At 35.1% G+C, this 16,631-nt stretch overlaps 1 protein-coding gene across 11 annotated transcripts in view; it reads left to right on the top strand.

Annotated features, from left to right (window-relative positions):
- Rbms3 (RNA binding motif single stranded interacting protein 3) overlaps positions 1-16,631 on the top strand; it is a 1,302,406-nt gene that overhangs the window by 1,222,133 nt on the left and 63,642 nt on the right. For all 11 annotated transcript variants that reach the window (XM_048795444.1, XM_048795441.1, XM_048795440.1 and 8 more), the window contains one exon: positions 15,484-15,594. In XM_048795444.1, the coding sequence (XP_048651401.1) occupies positions 15,484-15,594 (111 nt within the window). The remainder of the gene's footprint in view (positions 1-15,483; positions 15,595-16,631) is intronic.

Here is a 16,631-nt window from a genome sequence, read left to right as displayed (position 1 = left end):
GTTCTGCCTCCATGATGAGAATGAAAGATGTAGTTGTTGGCAGGCAGATGGCTCCAGGCTTGCTCTTGCGTGAAAGAAAGAAAAAGTATATGTTGAAAACCTCTGACGCTAGTCAAATTGCCTGATTTTGCTGAACATTCATTTCCTTGCCGATCCCACAAATAATCTATGAGAAAGGAAAGGGAGTGTTAAGAGAAAAAAGTGAAAGAAAAAGATAAGAAAAAAAAACTGGGTAACTTTAATACATAACTTAAATAACTGTAATTTTAGCTGGTGACTGAGAGGTCAGAAAAAGCATTTTGCAGTAAGTTTACTTTAATCGATTTTAGCTTTGTGTTCCTTTTCACAGAAAATCTGAAAGATAATATAAAAATTGTATATCATTGAGGCCACATTATGATAAACACTAAAATCTGAATACCCCATTCTAGTATTTGTTTCTCTTCAAGGAACCTTTTGATTTAATAAAACTATCTTCTAAACTATTTTTTGACAGAATGGTGTTAGTGTAGTGTCTCACTTCATCTAGCTTGGAAAACAAATTAAAAACAGTGAAATTTGCATGTATCTTTTATGTCCTATAGTTTCTAAACAAGGAGGAATCTTTGCCAGAGATTAGTTTTGAGAGAAAATAAATGCTGAACATCAGACGACAATGTATTTCTAAAGGTCCTATTACATGCATAGTTGTACCCTGGTCACTGCTGATCCCAAATCACCCTTCTCAGCTCTGGTGAGGAAGTGACCACCATGGCTGCCACCCATAGAATTGTGTTGTCCTCTTTGCCACCTGGACAATAAAGTGGATGCCCCATTCCCAGCTCATTTCTTATTCTAAATTGGTTTCTACAGAGTTCCCTCGCAAGTGCTTCTGATTAGTAGAAGTCAACAGATCTCTGTATCCAACAGCGAGAGGGTTCAGAACATGTTAAAGGAGGTTTTTGTTGTTGTTGCTGTTTTGGTTTGTCTTTGTCTTTTGGGGTTATTTGGTTAGGTTTTTGGGTTTTTTTCAGTTTTATATTGAAAAGGCAGAATTTTGTTTTTTGTGGAGAATGAATAACATGTGGAGAGATTATTAAAAACTAAATATCTACAACCATGAATGACAGAGGTACACCACAGAAAGCAATTGAATTGATCTTAATGAGAGATCTTAAAAAGAAAACAGATTTGGAAACATTTGTGGTACTGTATGGACCAGACTACAGGATAGTTAACAGGGGTTGAAGAAGAAGGCAAGAATGACCCAGATGTTTCTATATTATTCCAAGAATCTAAGAGGGGAGAAAGAATATGCTCTGAGGATGAAAGAGCAAAAAGATATTCAGGATGGAATACAGTCGTTTTGTGGTGCCTGAGATTCTACATATAGTGAGTAGTAGGAAATTTGAGTCAGGAGTTTAGGATAAACACCTTGTCAAAGTGAACTTATAAAAACTTTTAAGTTTCAATCTAATTTCAGCAGTTTTGATTAACTTCCTCAACTTCTAACAAATGGCAATATTGTTGAATTCTACTTTAAACACCTTACTAAGGCTTATATTACATTATGTGGTATGTATATTGGATTAACCAAAAACTTTAGATACGCAACCTTGCTGTTTTACAAGGCATACAGCACCTCTTCCAACACTTGGCTCCAATCGCTATGTCTAGCACATTGGTGAAACAGAAGATGTTATTTGGAAAGAATGATGTTTCCAATGGGAGACTTGCCACAAAAATATGTCATAGGAGAAGAAAGGGACTTTTTCTTTTTGTAATGGAGATTTTATAGAGAAAGGCAGAAACCCCTTGAAGATGACTGAGAAACTAAACTAAACTTTACCGCCAGTCTGTGGTGATGATGAAGAGGCATATTAATGTTACAAAGATTATTTCAAGCTGTTTGGCTCTTGAGTGAGAATTAGAGAATTAATAAAATGATTATGAACCAAACCAAGAATCTCTTTGGAAGCCAGGCAATAGAAAATTCAGAGTCATGATCAACAGCACATAGAACAATGCTTCTCAAGCTTGGCCATAAATGTGATGCACCTGAGAAATGTATTGAAATACAGACTGATTCATTAGGTCTGGAGTAGACCTGCTGAGATTCTGCACTAAGCTCTCATGTGTTATCTGGTCTCAGATTACACTTTGAGAAACAAGGAATTAGAAGAGTTGAGACGATGCTATTAAACTAAGACAAAGGTAAAATTACACATATTACTGTTTAGGAGAAATGACAATAAGATCCAAGTGGATAAAAACATATAGCTAAGTTTCTGGCACAAATCCTGTAACAAATATGATTCTAAAGAATAGCAACAAAAAGCTGCCTTTCATCTCACCTACTGGACAACTTGATGTATATTAATTAATATCTTGAAAGCTGCTCAGGATATATCTTGATTGGAGGCTGTTAGCTTTAGACATGGGGTGTCCCCCAAAGGCTCATGTATAAGACAGTGCAAGAAAATTTGGAGGTGAAACAATTGGATATGACAGCCTCAATCTAATCAATACATTAATCCATTAATAGAGATTAACTGGTAACTATAGGCAGAGAGGGTGTGGCTTGAGGAGAAGGGTCAGTCAGGGGCATGTCTTTGGGGTTTATATTTTGTCTTCCACCATGATGTTTTGGCTTACCTCAGACATAGAGCAATAGAGCCAGCCATCTATGGACTGAGACCTCTGGAACTGTGAGCCTCAGAATAAACTTTTCTTCCACTAATTGTTCTTTTCAAGTCTTTTGTAACAGCAGTGAAAGAGCTGCCTAAAACTAATATAGAATTTACCTTAGAATATGCCTATTCTTCGAGGACATATTTGATCTCTGCATTAGATTAGAAAACACTTCATCAATAGGGCTTATGCTGAGTTTGAGACATGTTAATAACAATAATACTTCAAGAAAGAGTACCTTTAAGGGATTAAATTTGTTCTTTAATTGAGTCATGACTTTACACCTCTATTTTTGGATCTTGCTGAGTTGTTAGCTCCAACTAGGCAAATTCTTTAAAATGTCTTAAAGGAGAAAAGATATAGCCCAGAAATGTCCTCTGAGAGACCCCAAAATGAAGTGCATTTTGTAGCAAATTGCAAGACAAAGAATAGCTACTTTCCTAGTAACAGTCAGAATTGAGGTACCTTGTGACATATTCAGGCAATGTACACTATAAACAATGGCCCTAAGTAAGAGAACAGGCAGCTTTTCCTCTTGATCACCCCTGTGGTTTGAGAAATGATTTCCCAGGCCCATTCACCAACAGGATATGGCAAGACCTTGAAAATGATACACAGCTAGGACTTTGGGTCTATTTGTCAGTAAAGAGAAGTTTTTAATGAGAAGGTTTATGACAGCTCAAAGTCTTGAGTGCTAGTTAAAGTCAGGTAAACATTTTACTAGACAAAAGATAGGGTCCATAAATATTCAGACATCTACCGGGAACCCAATTTGCCTTATCATTTAGAAGAAAAAAGGCCTGGAATATTGCATCTGACATGCATTTGAAACTTCCTGTACATTGAAAATCTACTTGGAGGTATACAAAGTGATTGCTGTACAAGTGAATAAAGCATTTTTTTCTTATTTCACAGCAAGGTTTGACAAGACTCTTACACAGATGCATGGCTATTAAGCCAGTTTGTTACATGGGAAAGCCCTTGGGGTGGGGGGGAAACTTATGCTGCTTTTGTGGCTCTGTGCATTGGCTATAATAGATAAAGGAAGTTTTGCAGCATTTAATTGGGTGTATTTAATTATTCCACAAAACAAAAATCATGTGGGGAACACCAATGTTAAACTTCCCTGAGTAAGGAGTGACCCTCAGAAGCCCTGGAATTCTCATGTTAAATAACAAGAAGGTCAAGTTGGCAATGACAGGGGCATTTTTAAAGGGAAACAGAGAAAATGCATGGATGGATCTTTTAAAAAATTTTTTATTAGAGCATTATTGTTATACATAGTAGTTGAGTACATTTTGACAAAATCATACATGCAAGAATTGGTTGTATTCCATTTCAGTCCCCATCTTCCCTTTCCCTACTCCTCTTCCTTTCTACTAACCTTCATTTTATTAACTTATTTATTTATTTATTTATTTTTGATTGGTGCTTTCTACATATATATATAAAGTTGGAATTCACTCTGGTATATTTATATACATACATAGCTAATTTCATTTTGCATTTCCACCCCTTTCCGGTCTCTCCTCCCTCCCTCTTGATTTCCTTCTTGGAATCCAGCAACCTTTTCAGTATCTTTATTTATCCAACCCCTCACCGTTTTCCCCCTTATTTTGTTTTACCTTCTGAATGTGAGAGAAAATATTAGACCCTTGATTTATCTGAGTCTGTTTTATTTCACTTAGCATAATGCTTTCTCTTTCTTGATGGATTTTTAAAGTTCATCCTATTGACAAATCAAGAGAATGCTTCTGTTATGTAGTTGAATACCCTTGCCCAGTTTGAGCATGGAGCTGCTGCTATTTTATTTATTTTTTATTTTTTGCATTGTGTTGAAGCCATAAGAGCCCTGGCCGATGATGAAGTGCCTTTCACTTTTTCAGTCATGTAGCACCATTAACTAAGCAACTGTTTCATAAAAATCACTGTGCTAGGCTTTAGGACCATTAAAAAACAAATGTACGAGGTGTTACAAATGTTGGTAAGTTCACTGTAAGTGAACTTAGAATCCATGGGGAGAAGTAAAGTATGATTAAAATCATGTCTTGTGCAAAATGTTATGAGAGAAGCAAATGACCAACAGTTTGGATAAGTCATAGGAAATGTTGCCTAGAATGTAGTATTTATGAGTCTTAAAGGACATAGGCTAACCTGCTGTAGATGCCCAACATTCCTGGCAAAGATACCAAAGGCGAGAGATTAAGGAGGGTCAAAGAATAATGAGTAGTCCAGTGTGGTGGAAAGAGAGGCTTCATGTAAATGGACTTGGGGAGTCAGTATGGAAGGTAAATGGGAAGCCATGTGATCTTAGTAGATCATGTATACTAAGCTAGCAAGACCATCCTAGACCCACCTACAGAAGGCTGCTTTTGGATGTAGATAATGCCATAACACAGCAGTAAAGCAAAAGCTTATTGGTGTCCCCACTGCTCATTTACTTTATGTGAATAAAGAAAGCATGAATAGAAAATGTTTCAATCCCATCACTGAATTTCCTTCTCTACTGTTAAATTCCTCCTACACATGTAAGCTCACTCAGTTGTAAAAATGAGATCTAGGTTGCACTTTATTAGAGAGGTAGCTTAACAAGGTTTCCGTTATATCTCCACTTGGAATGAAAACTATGAAAAATTGGTTCTGCTCATCTTTAAAGTATTGTTCAAATTTTTTGTTTATTGTTCAGACAGGGAAATGGAGCTATTCTCCTTGTCTCTAATATAATTTTGCATTATATAGTTTATTTATTACAGTGTTTGAAGTTTCAAGCAGCTAGCACAAACTGTGTTTAAATTCCAGCTCCATATCCATTCATCCCTACAGGGCAATATGAAGTCAAACATGGTGCCTAGAAATCAAAGGTTTCTATTATATTTTGAAAAATGTGGAAGGTGATAAAATATATTTGGATTCATTTGTTTGGTGGTGTCATGGCATAATTATATCTAATTTTTGTTGTTTTGATCATTTTTATACCTTCAAACCAATTTTGGAAGGATGTCATATATCTCTATGCGGAAGACATAAACCAGGGGGCCCCCTGCAAAGCAAAGGACTTCAGTTAGATCACTAGTTTCCCCACACAAACAGCTGGATTTTTTTTTTCACATCATCTACACCACACCTATGTTAGTCTGCTTTTTGTCATTGTGACTAAAATACCTGACAGTGACAACTTAGAGGAGGAAAAATTTATTTTGGGTTCACAGTTTCAGAAGTCCAAGTACATGGTTGGCTGACTCTATTGCTCTTGCAGGAAGTGAGGCAAAATGTTGTAGCAGAAGGGTGGGGCAGAGGAAATCTACTCAGTTCATGACAGATGGGGGAACAAGCAGGAGGAGCTTGGGGGACAAAATATATGAACCCAAAGGCAACCCCTGTGACCTATTTCCTCTAGCCATGTCCTACCTGCCTACCTAGTAACCACCTAGTAACCCATTCAAAGTATTAAGTCATCAAATGGATTAATCCACTGATAGGGTCTAATAATAATAATCTCTAATAATCTAATCATTTCAGTTCCTGCATTAACATGGAAGTTCTTGAAGACACCCCATATCCAAACCATAGCAACACCACATAGATTTTCATGACTCATATGTTGTGGGTTGTGGATACCTCCAGCTGAGAGCTGATCATTGGTTATGTGATTGGAACCAGACACTAACACACACAAGTTTGCCCTTTGTCAGAGCTTCTTTGACAAGAAGCTTGCTAGAGAGATCATGGGATCTGTCTACGAATAATTAATACTTCCACTGACCCAGTAATCATGATCTCCTTAAGTAGAGATATAAAAGGAAAGAAATATAGTAACCCATCTGCATAACAGAATATTAATAGGATCCATTCTTTTAACCAGATAGAAGAGCTTAATAATGCCAGAACTAAGTGTTCTTTGCACTTTTGATCAACAAACATTTAGCCCCAAATTCTCAGATTTTTAGCCCTTCATCAATAATAGAATATACTTAAAATCTACTTTGCTTAACTAGGTTTCTAAAGAAGCTTTTTTAAAACACTAATAACTACTACTAAACATGTTTCTTTCATATTAGGTGCAAAAGTCTAAAGGATTAGGAAAAAAATCATTGTTAATAGTCCTACTTATCTATGCACCTGCTTTGGTAAGAACTATCAGTGTGACATATTTACTTCATATTCTCATTCAAAATGACACCATTGTATTAGTAGGTAGGTACTTAACCAATAATTAAGTATTATTAATTATAATTAATAATTATAATATAATAATTGAATAGGCATAGTATATAATTAGGATTCTTTTAAGATGGTCGCCATGAATAAAACTAATTTGGCTTTAGTGTATTTTAATATTATATTAAAAACAATTAATGATAACTGAATATAAAACCAACCTAAATAATATTTGATTAAGAGTGAAAGAAAAAAAAACTCTGCTTTTATAACTAATAGATATTCTTTGGGGAGGGGTTACTAGGGATTGAACTCGGGAGCACTCAACTACTGAGCCACATCCTAAGTCCTATTTTGTATTTTATTTAGAGACAGGGTCTTTTGAGTTGCTTAGTACCTCACTTTTGCTGAGGCTGTCTTTGAACTCATGATCCTCCTGTCTCACCCTCTCAAACCAATGGAATTACAGACATGTGCCACTGCATGTGGCTTAGATATTCTTTCATTAGGCAACCTACATACATAATTCTTTGACGTTTACCATTTAGCAATGAACAATGTCTTTCTTTTAAACATCATTCCCCTGGTTCATAGCTACACTTTATGTAGTAGTCCAAATATTATACCAGTTAAATTTAATCCTGTCCTAGTTTAGGAAAGAAACTCAGTCAAATGAGTCACATTTCCAAAATAAGTAACAAAATATCTTTGAACTCAAAATGACCATAGAGCCATTGAAAACCATAATAGTATTACTTCCTTTCCTTGTTCAAATATAGAATTTGGGCATTTGATTTAAATATCAGGCCTATAAGAGACTGGTTTGTATCTTAATCTCAGCATAGTAGCTATTGTTTGCTGTTACTTATAAGGAAGACAGTGGATAAATACTTTGCTCCATTTTCTAATTACTACAGTGTCAAATTATTTCTAATTTGTATAAATAGAGTTTATGAATGTATGTGTTTGTATATATAGGATTGCTAAACCTTAGAACTAATGATATTTTTTTGGCTGGATAATTCTTTTTTATAAAATGTTTTTATTAGAGCAAAATAGTAGTGTTCATTTTGACATAAGCATATGTGCATGAAATATAATTTGGTCCATTTCTATTCTCACTACTTCCTCTTTCTTTCCCTTCCTTCTTCCTCCTGTTCTCTTCTTCTACTCTCCTGGTCTTATTTATTGTTGTTGTTTTTGTTTTTTGTTTTTTTAGTTGGCGCTTTATAGATATACAGAAAGCCGGTATTCACTGTGATATATTTATACATGTACATAGTATATTACATGGTCAATATTCTGCAGTTGCTCCCTTTTCCTGGCTCCCTTTGTCAATCCATTTCTTCTACACAAATGATCTCCCTTCTATTTTCAAAGGATCTCCTCTCCCCTACCACTTTTTTTTTTCTCTCTTTCTTATTTTGCTGTACTTTCCACGTATGAGAGAAAACATTGACTCTTGACTTTCTGAGTTTGGCTTATTTCACTTAGCATGATGTCCTCCATTTTCATCCATTTACTAGCAGATGCCATAATTCCATTCTTTTTTGTAAGTAAAACTCTGTGTGTGTATGTGTTTGTGTGTGTGTGTGTGTGTGTGTGTGTATCACATTTTCTTTATGGACACCTGGGCTGGTTCCATAGCTTGACTATTGTGAATTGCACTGCTATAAATATTGATGTGCCTGCATTACTATTGTATGCTGATTTTAGTTCTTTTGGAAAAATATCAGGAGTGATATAGCTGGGTCATATGATAGTTTCATTCCTAGTGTTTTAAGGAATCTTCACTATGGTAATATAAACTATCCCAAGTAGCCATACTAAATTGCAGTCCCACCAACAGTGTATGAGTGCACTTTTTTCCCCAGATCCTCACCAGCATTTTATTGTGGGGACTTGTCCTGTTTGCTGTAGGATGTATATCAATGGCACCTACCCACTAAGTGTAATTAATACTTCATCCCAATTATGAGCAGCAAAAATATCTCCTCTGGTTGAGAAACATTTTAAAATGCACATACAAAAAAATTTATTATAATAACTTGCATAGAAATAGCATTGGGGGAACTTTTTACATTATGTGGATTTCAGATCTTATTTTTAAGGGTGTGGTGGTCAAAGATAAGACAAAATCAGAAATATATGAACTGAAACATGGTTTTAAAACTGAACTTCCCCTTGTGAAATCAAGTTTTTTTTCCCTGAAGTTTTAAAATATTCTTTATTCTGATCAAGTATTTTTAGCCTTCACATCTGAAAAAGAAAATGCAGTAGGTTTACTTCTGATCCAGGATTATTTCTTATAATATGATATCTTATAGTTACATTCATGTTGCTGCAAATAACAGGATTTCATTCTTTTTTATGGCTGAATGATATTCATGTGTGTGTGTGTGTGTTTGTATGTGTGTGTGTGTGTGTGTGTGTGTGTGTGTGTAGGTATCTCTTTTACTCATTCATCCCTAAATTAACTCCATACCTTAGCTAATGTGACTTGTCCTGCAATAAACATGGATGTATAGGCATCTCTTTGGTAGGCTGATTTTATTTTCTTTGGATATATAACATAAAGTGGGATAGCTGAATCATTTGGTAGATCTATTTTTATTTTTTTGAGGAGCCTCCATGAGATAGCATCTCACATCAGTCAGAATAGTAATAATAACAGCACATACTGATGAGGATGTGGAGAAAAGGGATCTCTGATCCACTGTTGGTGGTAATATAAATTAATAGAGCCATTATGGGGAACACTATGGACATTTTTCAAAACACTATGTACTTCATAATTTGAAGTTTTGTTCTCTCATTATCCTTCCAATAAATATTTAAGAGGCATATATCATGTACCTTAAACTATAAACAGCACTATAGACATTAAATAGAGTAGGGAATAAAACACATAATGCTAACCATTTTTATTTGGACAATTGAAATCAGAACTGCTGGTAAATGCTAACTGTTTTTTAATTTAATAAAACAATATGTGCTATCAATATATAAAACTAATTTACAAAGACTATTTTAAATATTTATTGCATGCCATTTCTATTTGTAGAAATTACAAAAATATGTAAAAAATGTATGTATATATATATATTTTTTTCTTCTGGTCTCGGAAGGCATATTACTGAACAAAGCAATTATAAAATAATGAGAGAGAGGAAAGGGTTCAATTATGAGGCCCAGTGTGGCCACCAGCTTACCATGTTGGAGGTCATTACAAAATACTTCCAAAGATGAGGCTACCATGTTGGCCACTGCTTCCTGGATTTCAAGCATAATTTTTAAAAGTCAGATTGTCTCTCCAGTAGCTGAAGATTAGTGATTATTTGTAAGAATGGGGAAAATGACTTATTTCCTTTATTTTCTCTCCCAATACCAGCCCTTCTTAAACCCTGTCCTCTGCCTATACCCTGAAAACACCCACGCTGTCATCAACCAATGAAAGAGATTAAACCTCTCTGCATATACCTCAAGAAAAAGAAGGTTTCTCAGTAATTTTGTGGGACACTACGTTTTGTGTAGCTATTCTCCAAGTTAAATGAAATACCTTTATGCCACACATATTATGTAAACATGGTTGCTATTAGAAAGTAAGTTACACTAACTAGTTTGCTTATAACCTTATATTATTCTCTGCATTTCATTTTATGTATGTCAAAAATAGATTGATGCACACACACACACTAAATTAGATATTAATTCTAGAAATTAACAAAGGGACAAAAATCTGACACATGGGAAAGAAGAATAAGATGCTTAAACCCTATTTGTAAAAGTTAGGTTGAATTACCATTGAAGAGTCCGTTAAAGTTTTGTAACTGAAAGCTTGGTCCCCAGTGCAATCATTGCCAATTTAATCATGAGGACACAGTTTTGAGAAAAAGGAAAAAGAAGTTTTATTGCTGTGCTAGCAAAGGAGAAACACAGGGGACTTCTGCCCCAAAGGCTGTGACTCTCCAGATCAGGAGGGACAAGGGGGTTTTAAAGGATGTCAGGTGTGCTCTGGTAGGGGATCCCAGGGTGCCCATATGGCTGTCAGGATTCACTTGTTAATTTGGGAGATATTCACTTCCCAGAACCTCAGCAGGCATCTCCTTCCAATAGTGGGTGTGTTCAAGGGCATTTAACTAGGGGAAGAGAAGATAACACTGTCTTCCTAATCTGGTTAGGGAGGGGGAGAAGGGAGAAGAGAGGAAAATAATAAATAGATAGATAGATAGATAAAACATAGAGCCACGAGGGCTATATTCAGAAGGTGAAGGGACCACTGTTACAGTTTTACATAAATTGCTGTAAGAAATGGTATAACATGGGCCATAAATATTTTGACATTAATTATTTGGTAAGAGGAGAAGTGAGGATGATATTTCTTTTTTCTTTTTTTTTCCCCACTAATAATCTCCAAATAACTTTCTCATCTTATTTTGTGCAAATAACCTTCTTACCTTTCACTTTGACATTGCTATGATTTAAATACAAGACTTTCTAAGAGTCCAAAGAGGAGGGATTCTCAAATGCATTGCAATACAATCAAACTGGTTAAATGGAAGCATGTGGAATCAGCTTAGGCCTGAATTATTCAGCTCAAGGGCAGGCTTGGTTTGTTTGAATAAAATGAGATATAATGTGATTATTAGATTCAGACTTGTGCCCCTTAATAAGACTGGATTAAAACCAATAATGGATAAACAGCATAAATAAACTATAGGGAAGTGTTTGCCTCTAGAACTGTAATAGTGGTTAGACAGTGGCAGTTCATAGGAAAAGTATAGTTCCCAAACTTTAGTGTTTACCAGGATCACTTGCAGAGTTTATTAAAACACATTCAGGGCCTAAAACACAGAAAGTCTAATACTTGGTCTGTTGCTGCTACGGACCCACTCGCCATAGTTGGAGTATCTCTGGTCTGGCATGCATACCCATTGTCACCAGAATATTAATTGGTCCACGTCCTGGCATCACTACTGAGTAAAAAGCCATCAGGTGTGCGCTCCTGAAGGGAGAGAAGCTGCCCAATGTTTTCTTTGATTTGCATGGTCTTATATTTCAGTTGGGAAACTGATAAACTTTCAAAGACTTTAAGTTGCTTTCAAATATTGGCAAAAGGTTAACAGCACACATGCTTTTCCACCCTTAGGTCAGGTATATTAATTCACACAGGAAGATCTTTGGAAACTTTACCCAAATTACTGTTGGATTGTTGATTTCAGAACTAGGGTGACTAGATCTACCCTTTGTCTATGGAGTGGGAGCAGCTTTGTTTTTTCAGAAGCGGTGACTCAAATGGACCCAATGTTCCCATTATCTGCCTGGTTACTGCGCTTTTTTAGTGATATTACAGCGTGCTACAATATTTTTCTTTGCAGCTTAAACATTGAGCAAACCCAGACATCCGGAGATGCTAAAATGAAAAATCTGTTTCCTCTTGTTTTCCCGTTTGCCAAGTGAACTCTGTCAGACAGCACATTCTATACATTTCAAGTAAACAAAATTACCCTTAATGTGTTGGCAACATCTGTCACAAAACACTCTTCCGTCTATGGCTTAAATGCATTGAGTGGGAATAGAGTTGACAGTGTATTTAATAAGCTGCAATTATGGTTGAGGGCACTCGTTTTTACCTTAACCACCATAAGGTTTTTCCTCTTTCTTTTATGCCTTCCTTTTCTCTGTTTCTTCTTTTTATTTGTTTTTAGTCTATGCTATACAAAAGAGATTCTGCTGTCTTTGATAAGCAAAGAACTGACAAGGACCTTTCTTTTGTTGTAGATAGTCAACACTTAAAACTCTTTAAATGGTCCCTGACAAAGTATCATCCAAAAAAAAGTTGTTGTTTTTTTTTTTTTCAATTATATCCAGGTAATTCACTAATTGTAAATTTCTCCCATTCCCTTGAGATTAAAGAATTAATGTTCTTTATATGGGAATTCTTTATCCACTGAATATTTGTATTGAACGTGAACAAGAATGTATATTCTTACATATGCTCACCTGCGCATTCTTTTATTATTGTTCATTTACAATAACTGATCTATTTAAGAAAGGAATTTTTCCCTTACATTATTTTTCCATTCTGTGCCTCATGCTGCTATTTACAATTTCAAATTATGACAAATCCCTTCCCACTCTTCCTTTTGATTGTCAGGTTCCTGGTTGATACACAGAAGCAGCACACTGGCGTCTGTAATCAAATGAGTCCCTATTCATTATTTTCTAATAGACCAGACAGTCCTTCCTAAATTAATTCCAAGTGCAGGCATTCAATCCTTCTATTCTTATCAGGCATAAATTTTGATTCATCCCTGGCTGGCTGCACTGCCCTACCTCTTTTGCATGCAGCCTCCCAAACAAAGAAGAAAGTCTACCTCACATGCCCTTGGGAAATCCTGTGGGGGAAAGGGCGACCTTCGGGGCCCAGAGAAGAAAATATCCTCACAAACACAATTTGGTCTTTATCTCTGATTTACATAAATGATCCTTGATTGAGGGGCATCTGGAATTGTGGTAGCTAAGCTCTGTTGGAATGTCTAGGGGCAGATATTCTAAGAAGAAAGCATAAGTCTCAAGTTCAAAAAGAGAATTGAAGTCTGGTGGCTGCTCAGGATTGGTATGTTGTAAAAGTGCCACATTTTGATTAAGAAATGCTCCAGGACTTCCATCTTAACTCTGAGGTTATTCTATAATTTGTCCCTAGGTGATTTAAGAAGAACCCTAGTTCTTCTTAAAGTGTTTACTTCTGGTCTGGCACAACAAATACCTGAAATGAAGGCCAGTAAGTATTTTTTTTAAAAAAAGGAAAAAAAAATGGTAAAATTGGTAAAGAGTTTCAGAAAGCAGGAAGAAAAAATGATCTGTCTGAATTAAAATTAAAGTTTATCTTAGTTATTATATTTCTCATTTAAGAAATATCCTGATGAAAGATAATTCAATAAAGCATCAAGAAATTAAAAAAACACGAACACACAACTAGGTTTAATTACAACCACAGGCCTATGAAATAGCATATGTTTCCTGATTGATTTCAGCATAAAAGTCCAAATGCCTTGGTGAAGAAAACTGGTTCTAGATATCAAGTATTTCTAAATATTTGATTCAATTTGTATTCTCCCTGAAAAAGAATGGGGAGGAGCCCATAGGGAAGGCTGAGCGGTAGCCTATCTTTTAATAGATACAGTGAGAAAGTTGGATTTGAATAATACCATATGTAATTGATCATCCTGAGCAAAAATATTTTAGGAAACATTTGCTCATGGGTAATTAGTTTGGGTGCTGAGATCTTGTTATTTACATGCATCTGTCCTAGTTTTATTTCTTCAAAATATTTACATACACACAGGGGAAAATAGTAACAATGAAGAAAATAATATTTAGGGGAAAATAATTTTTTCAGGTATAAATTATTTTATTACAACTGAGTATTTAAATGGATTGTTATGAACTTCTGACCTATAATCTTTGAAATGGGGTATTATAATGATATAATCTGAAAGCTTCCATCCAACCCTAATTTTTAAATTTAGCTTTTAAAAAAATATTGTCCCTAGTAGGATAGGGAAAGAGGAGTAGAAGAGTACCAGGTCCTGACTCCATTCTTCACTAGCTTTATAACACCTGATGCATCCATGGAAATCTTTTAAATGTACACTTTTTGTATTTCCAACAGTTATAAGGAATCAAAATATGAATTCTTGTAACACACCTTTCATAACATCTTATAAAAACCTTGACATTTTTCCTCTTTTGAAAAATTATAATTTATGGATGAACATAAAAATTCAATCAGTTTTAATAGAGGTCAGTGTTCTTCTGAATTATGTCAGAAGTACAAATAGAACATAGGTCAAAATATCAGGAGGAAAAAACATGGAAAACAGCACCTTTAATTTTCAGGTCATTAATGTTAGATTTTAATATGTCCTTCAAAGACATCTAGTCAAAAACCCATCTGAGCCTGCCTTATTCTTTCAGTGTTAGATTTTTTTCCCCCAGTGTTAGATTGTATGGGTGCTATCAACAATACATATCTAGCCAGGTACAGTAGTGCATGCCTACAATGCCAGCTACAGGAGAAGCTCAGGCAGGGGAGTTGCAAGTTTGAGGTCAGCCTGGACAACTTCAGAGACCTTGTCTCAAAATAAAAACTAATATGGGCTGTGAATATATGTCAGTGATAGAGTACTCCCAGGTTCAATCCCCAGTACCAGAGGGTGGGGGTAAAAATTACTTATATAAATCATGGACAAGTGGAATAAACCTAAAATTTTATTGAATATCAAAAAAATAGTGAATTTTCATTAATGTTCATATTTTTAGTCAGAGAAATTTACATATAGAACAGCGAAAGTGTATTTAAATATGATTTGTTAGAATACGTTCTACATCAAATGTTAGAAATATAAATGACATATGTTTAGATAAATCACATATAAATCACATCAGAGAAATGGAAGTTGTTAATGCCATCTATTTAGCAGGCACAAAATGACATGCATGAATATAAAAATCATATGAGGCTAAACTCAGTCTTTTCAGTAAAAAGTAAATGGATTTGATGTTAACAGAAAAACATAGTTTACTATAATTAATTTTTAAAAAAGTTTCCCTGCAGAATATGTTTTCAGATGAACATTTATGTGCTTGTAGGGTGCTGTGATTACACCAACCATGGACCATCCTATGTCCATGCAGCCAACCAACATGATGGGTCCCCTGACACAGCAGATGAACCACCTTTCATTGGGAACAACAGGAACGGTGAGTTGATGTTTGTTTTGTTTTCTTGGATTTCACTAAGATGTGATACTGTTTTCATTGGCGTTGTTAGTGAAACTGGTTCTGTACATTCATCTAACACACCTATCACGTTCCAGTGTGAATAAGCCGCGTTCATGCATGTTCAATTCCAGGGCACAATTAGTCACATTGACAAAGCTAAGGGTTCAACTGTGTTGCATTTAAACTTCAGTTAGAACGCAGTGTGTGAGGTATAATGTCTGTTTTGGGAAAGGAAACCTCTTAAGTGCATCTGCAAATCTAGAACCTGTGATTATGTACTTGAGCTTGGTTTACCATTCCCAGCTGCTTAACAGTTCAGCAAATGTATCATTAACAGGTTCTACACAAGTTAAGGAGCCAACTGACTATGATCATGAAAAAGCTTTTTTTATTTTATCATCAATGCTTAAATTAATGAAAATCTATTGAGAATTTGACATAATTGAATTCTTTTGGAAAGGATGACAAAGATGATATTGAAAAGAAAGAAGGGAATCTAATGTGCTTGCTATTTTCTTATAAGTTGGATATTTTTGACTAGTCCTATTTGTTTTTCCTTGAGGAACAGAATTGTCCTGAGAAAATATCTATTGCAGTTTTGATTTTATATCAACAAAGCATTTGGAATCATGGGCAAAACTTCATGTATTTTTTTAAAGATAATTCCCCATATGTTCAAGAAGGCAGATACATACTAAAATACTGAAATTTTGTTAATTGCCATTATTAAGAAGGGTGAAAACAGCATGTGATATTAGCAGTTAAAGTTTTTTTTTTTTTCATTTATGTTAGTGCAGATAATCTTATCAGTTTTAAAGATGTAGAAAGAAAATAGATTTTATTTTGACTGAGGCAGCTTAAATATTTTAGAAAGAATAATGGACCAAGAATCAAGAATCCTAGATCTAAATCTTTATTGAGACCTTCTTTTCTTTCTGTCCTCAGGAAAATAGAATCATCTGGTCATAATTTCCTTCTCCACATAGTTGAAACTTTGCACTTGATATATGGGGCCC

The sequence above is a fragment of the Marmota marmota genome, unplaced genomic scaffold, assembly GCF_001458135.2.
Source record: "Marmota marmota marmota unplaced genomic scaffold, marMar, whole genome shotgun sequence".
NCBI lineage: Eukaryota > Metazoa > Chordata > Mammalia > Rodentia > Sciuridae > Marmota > Marmota marmota.
Note: the sequence above shows the minus strand (reverse complement) of the source record. Positions and strands in the feature narration are given on the sequence as shown.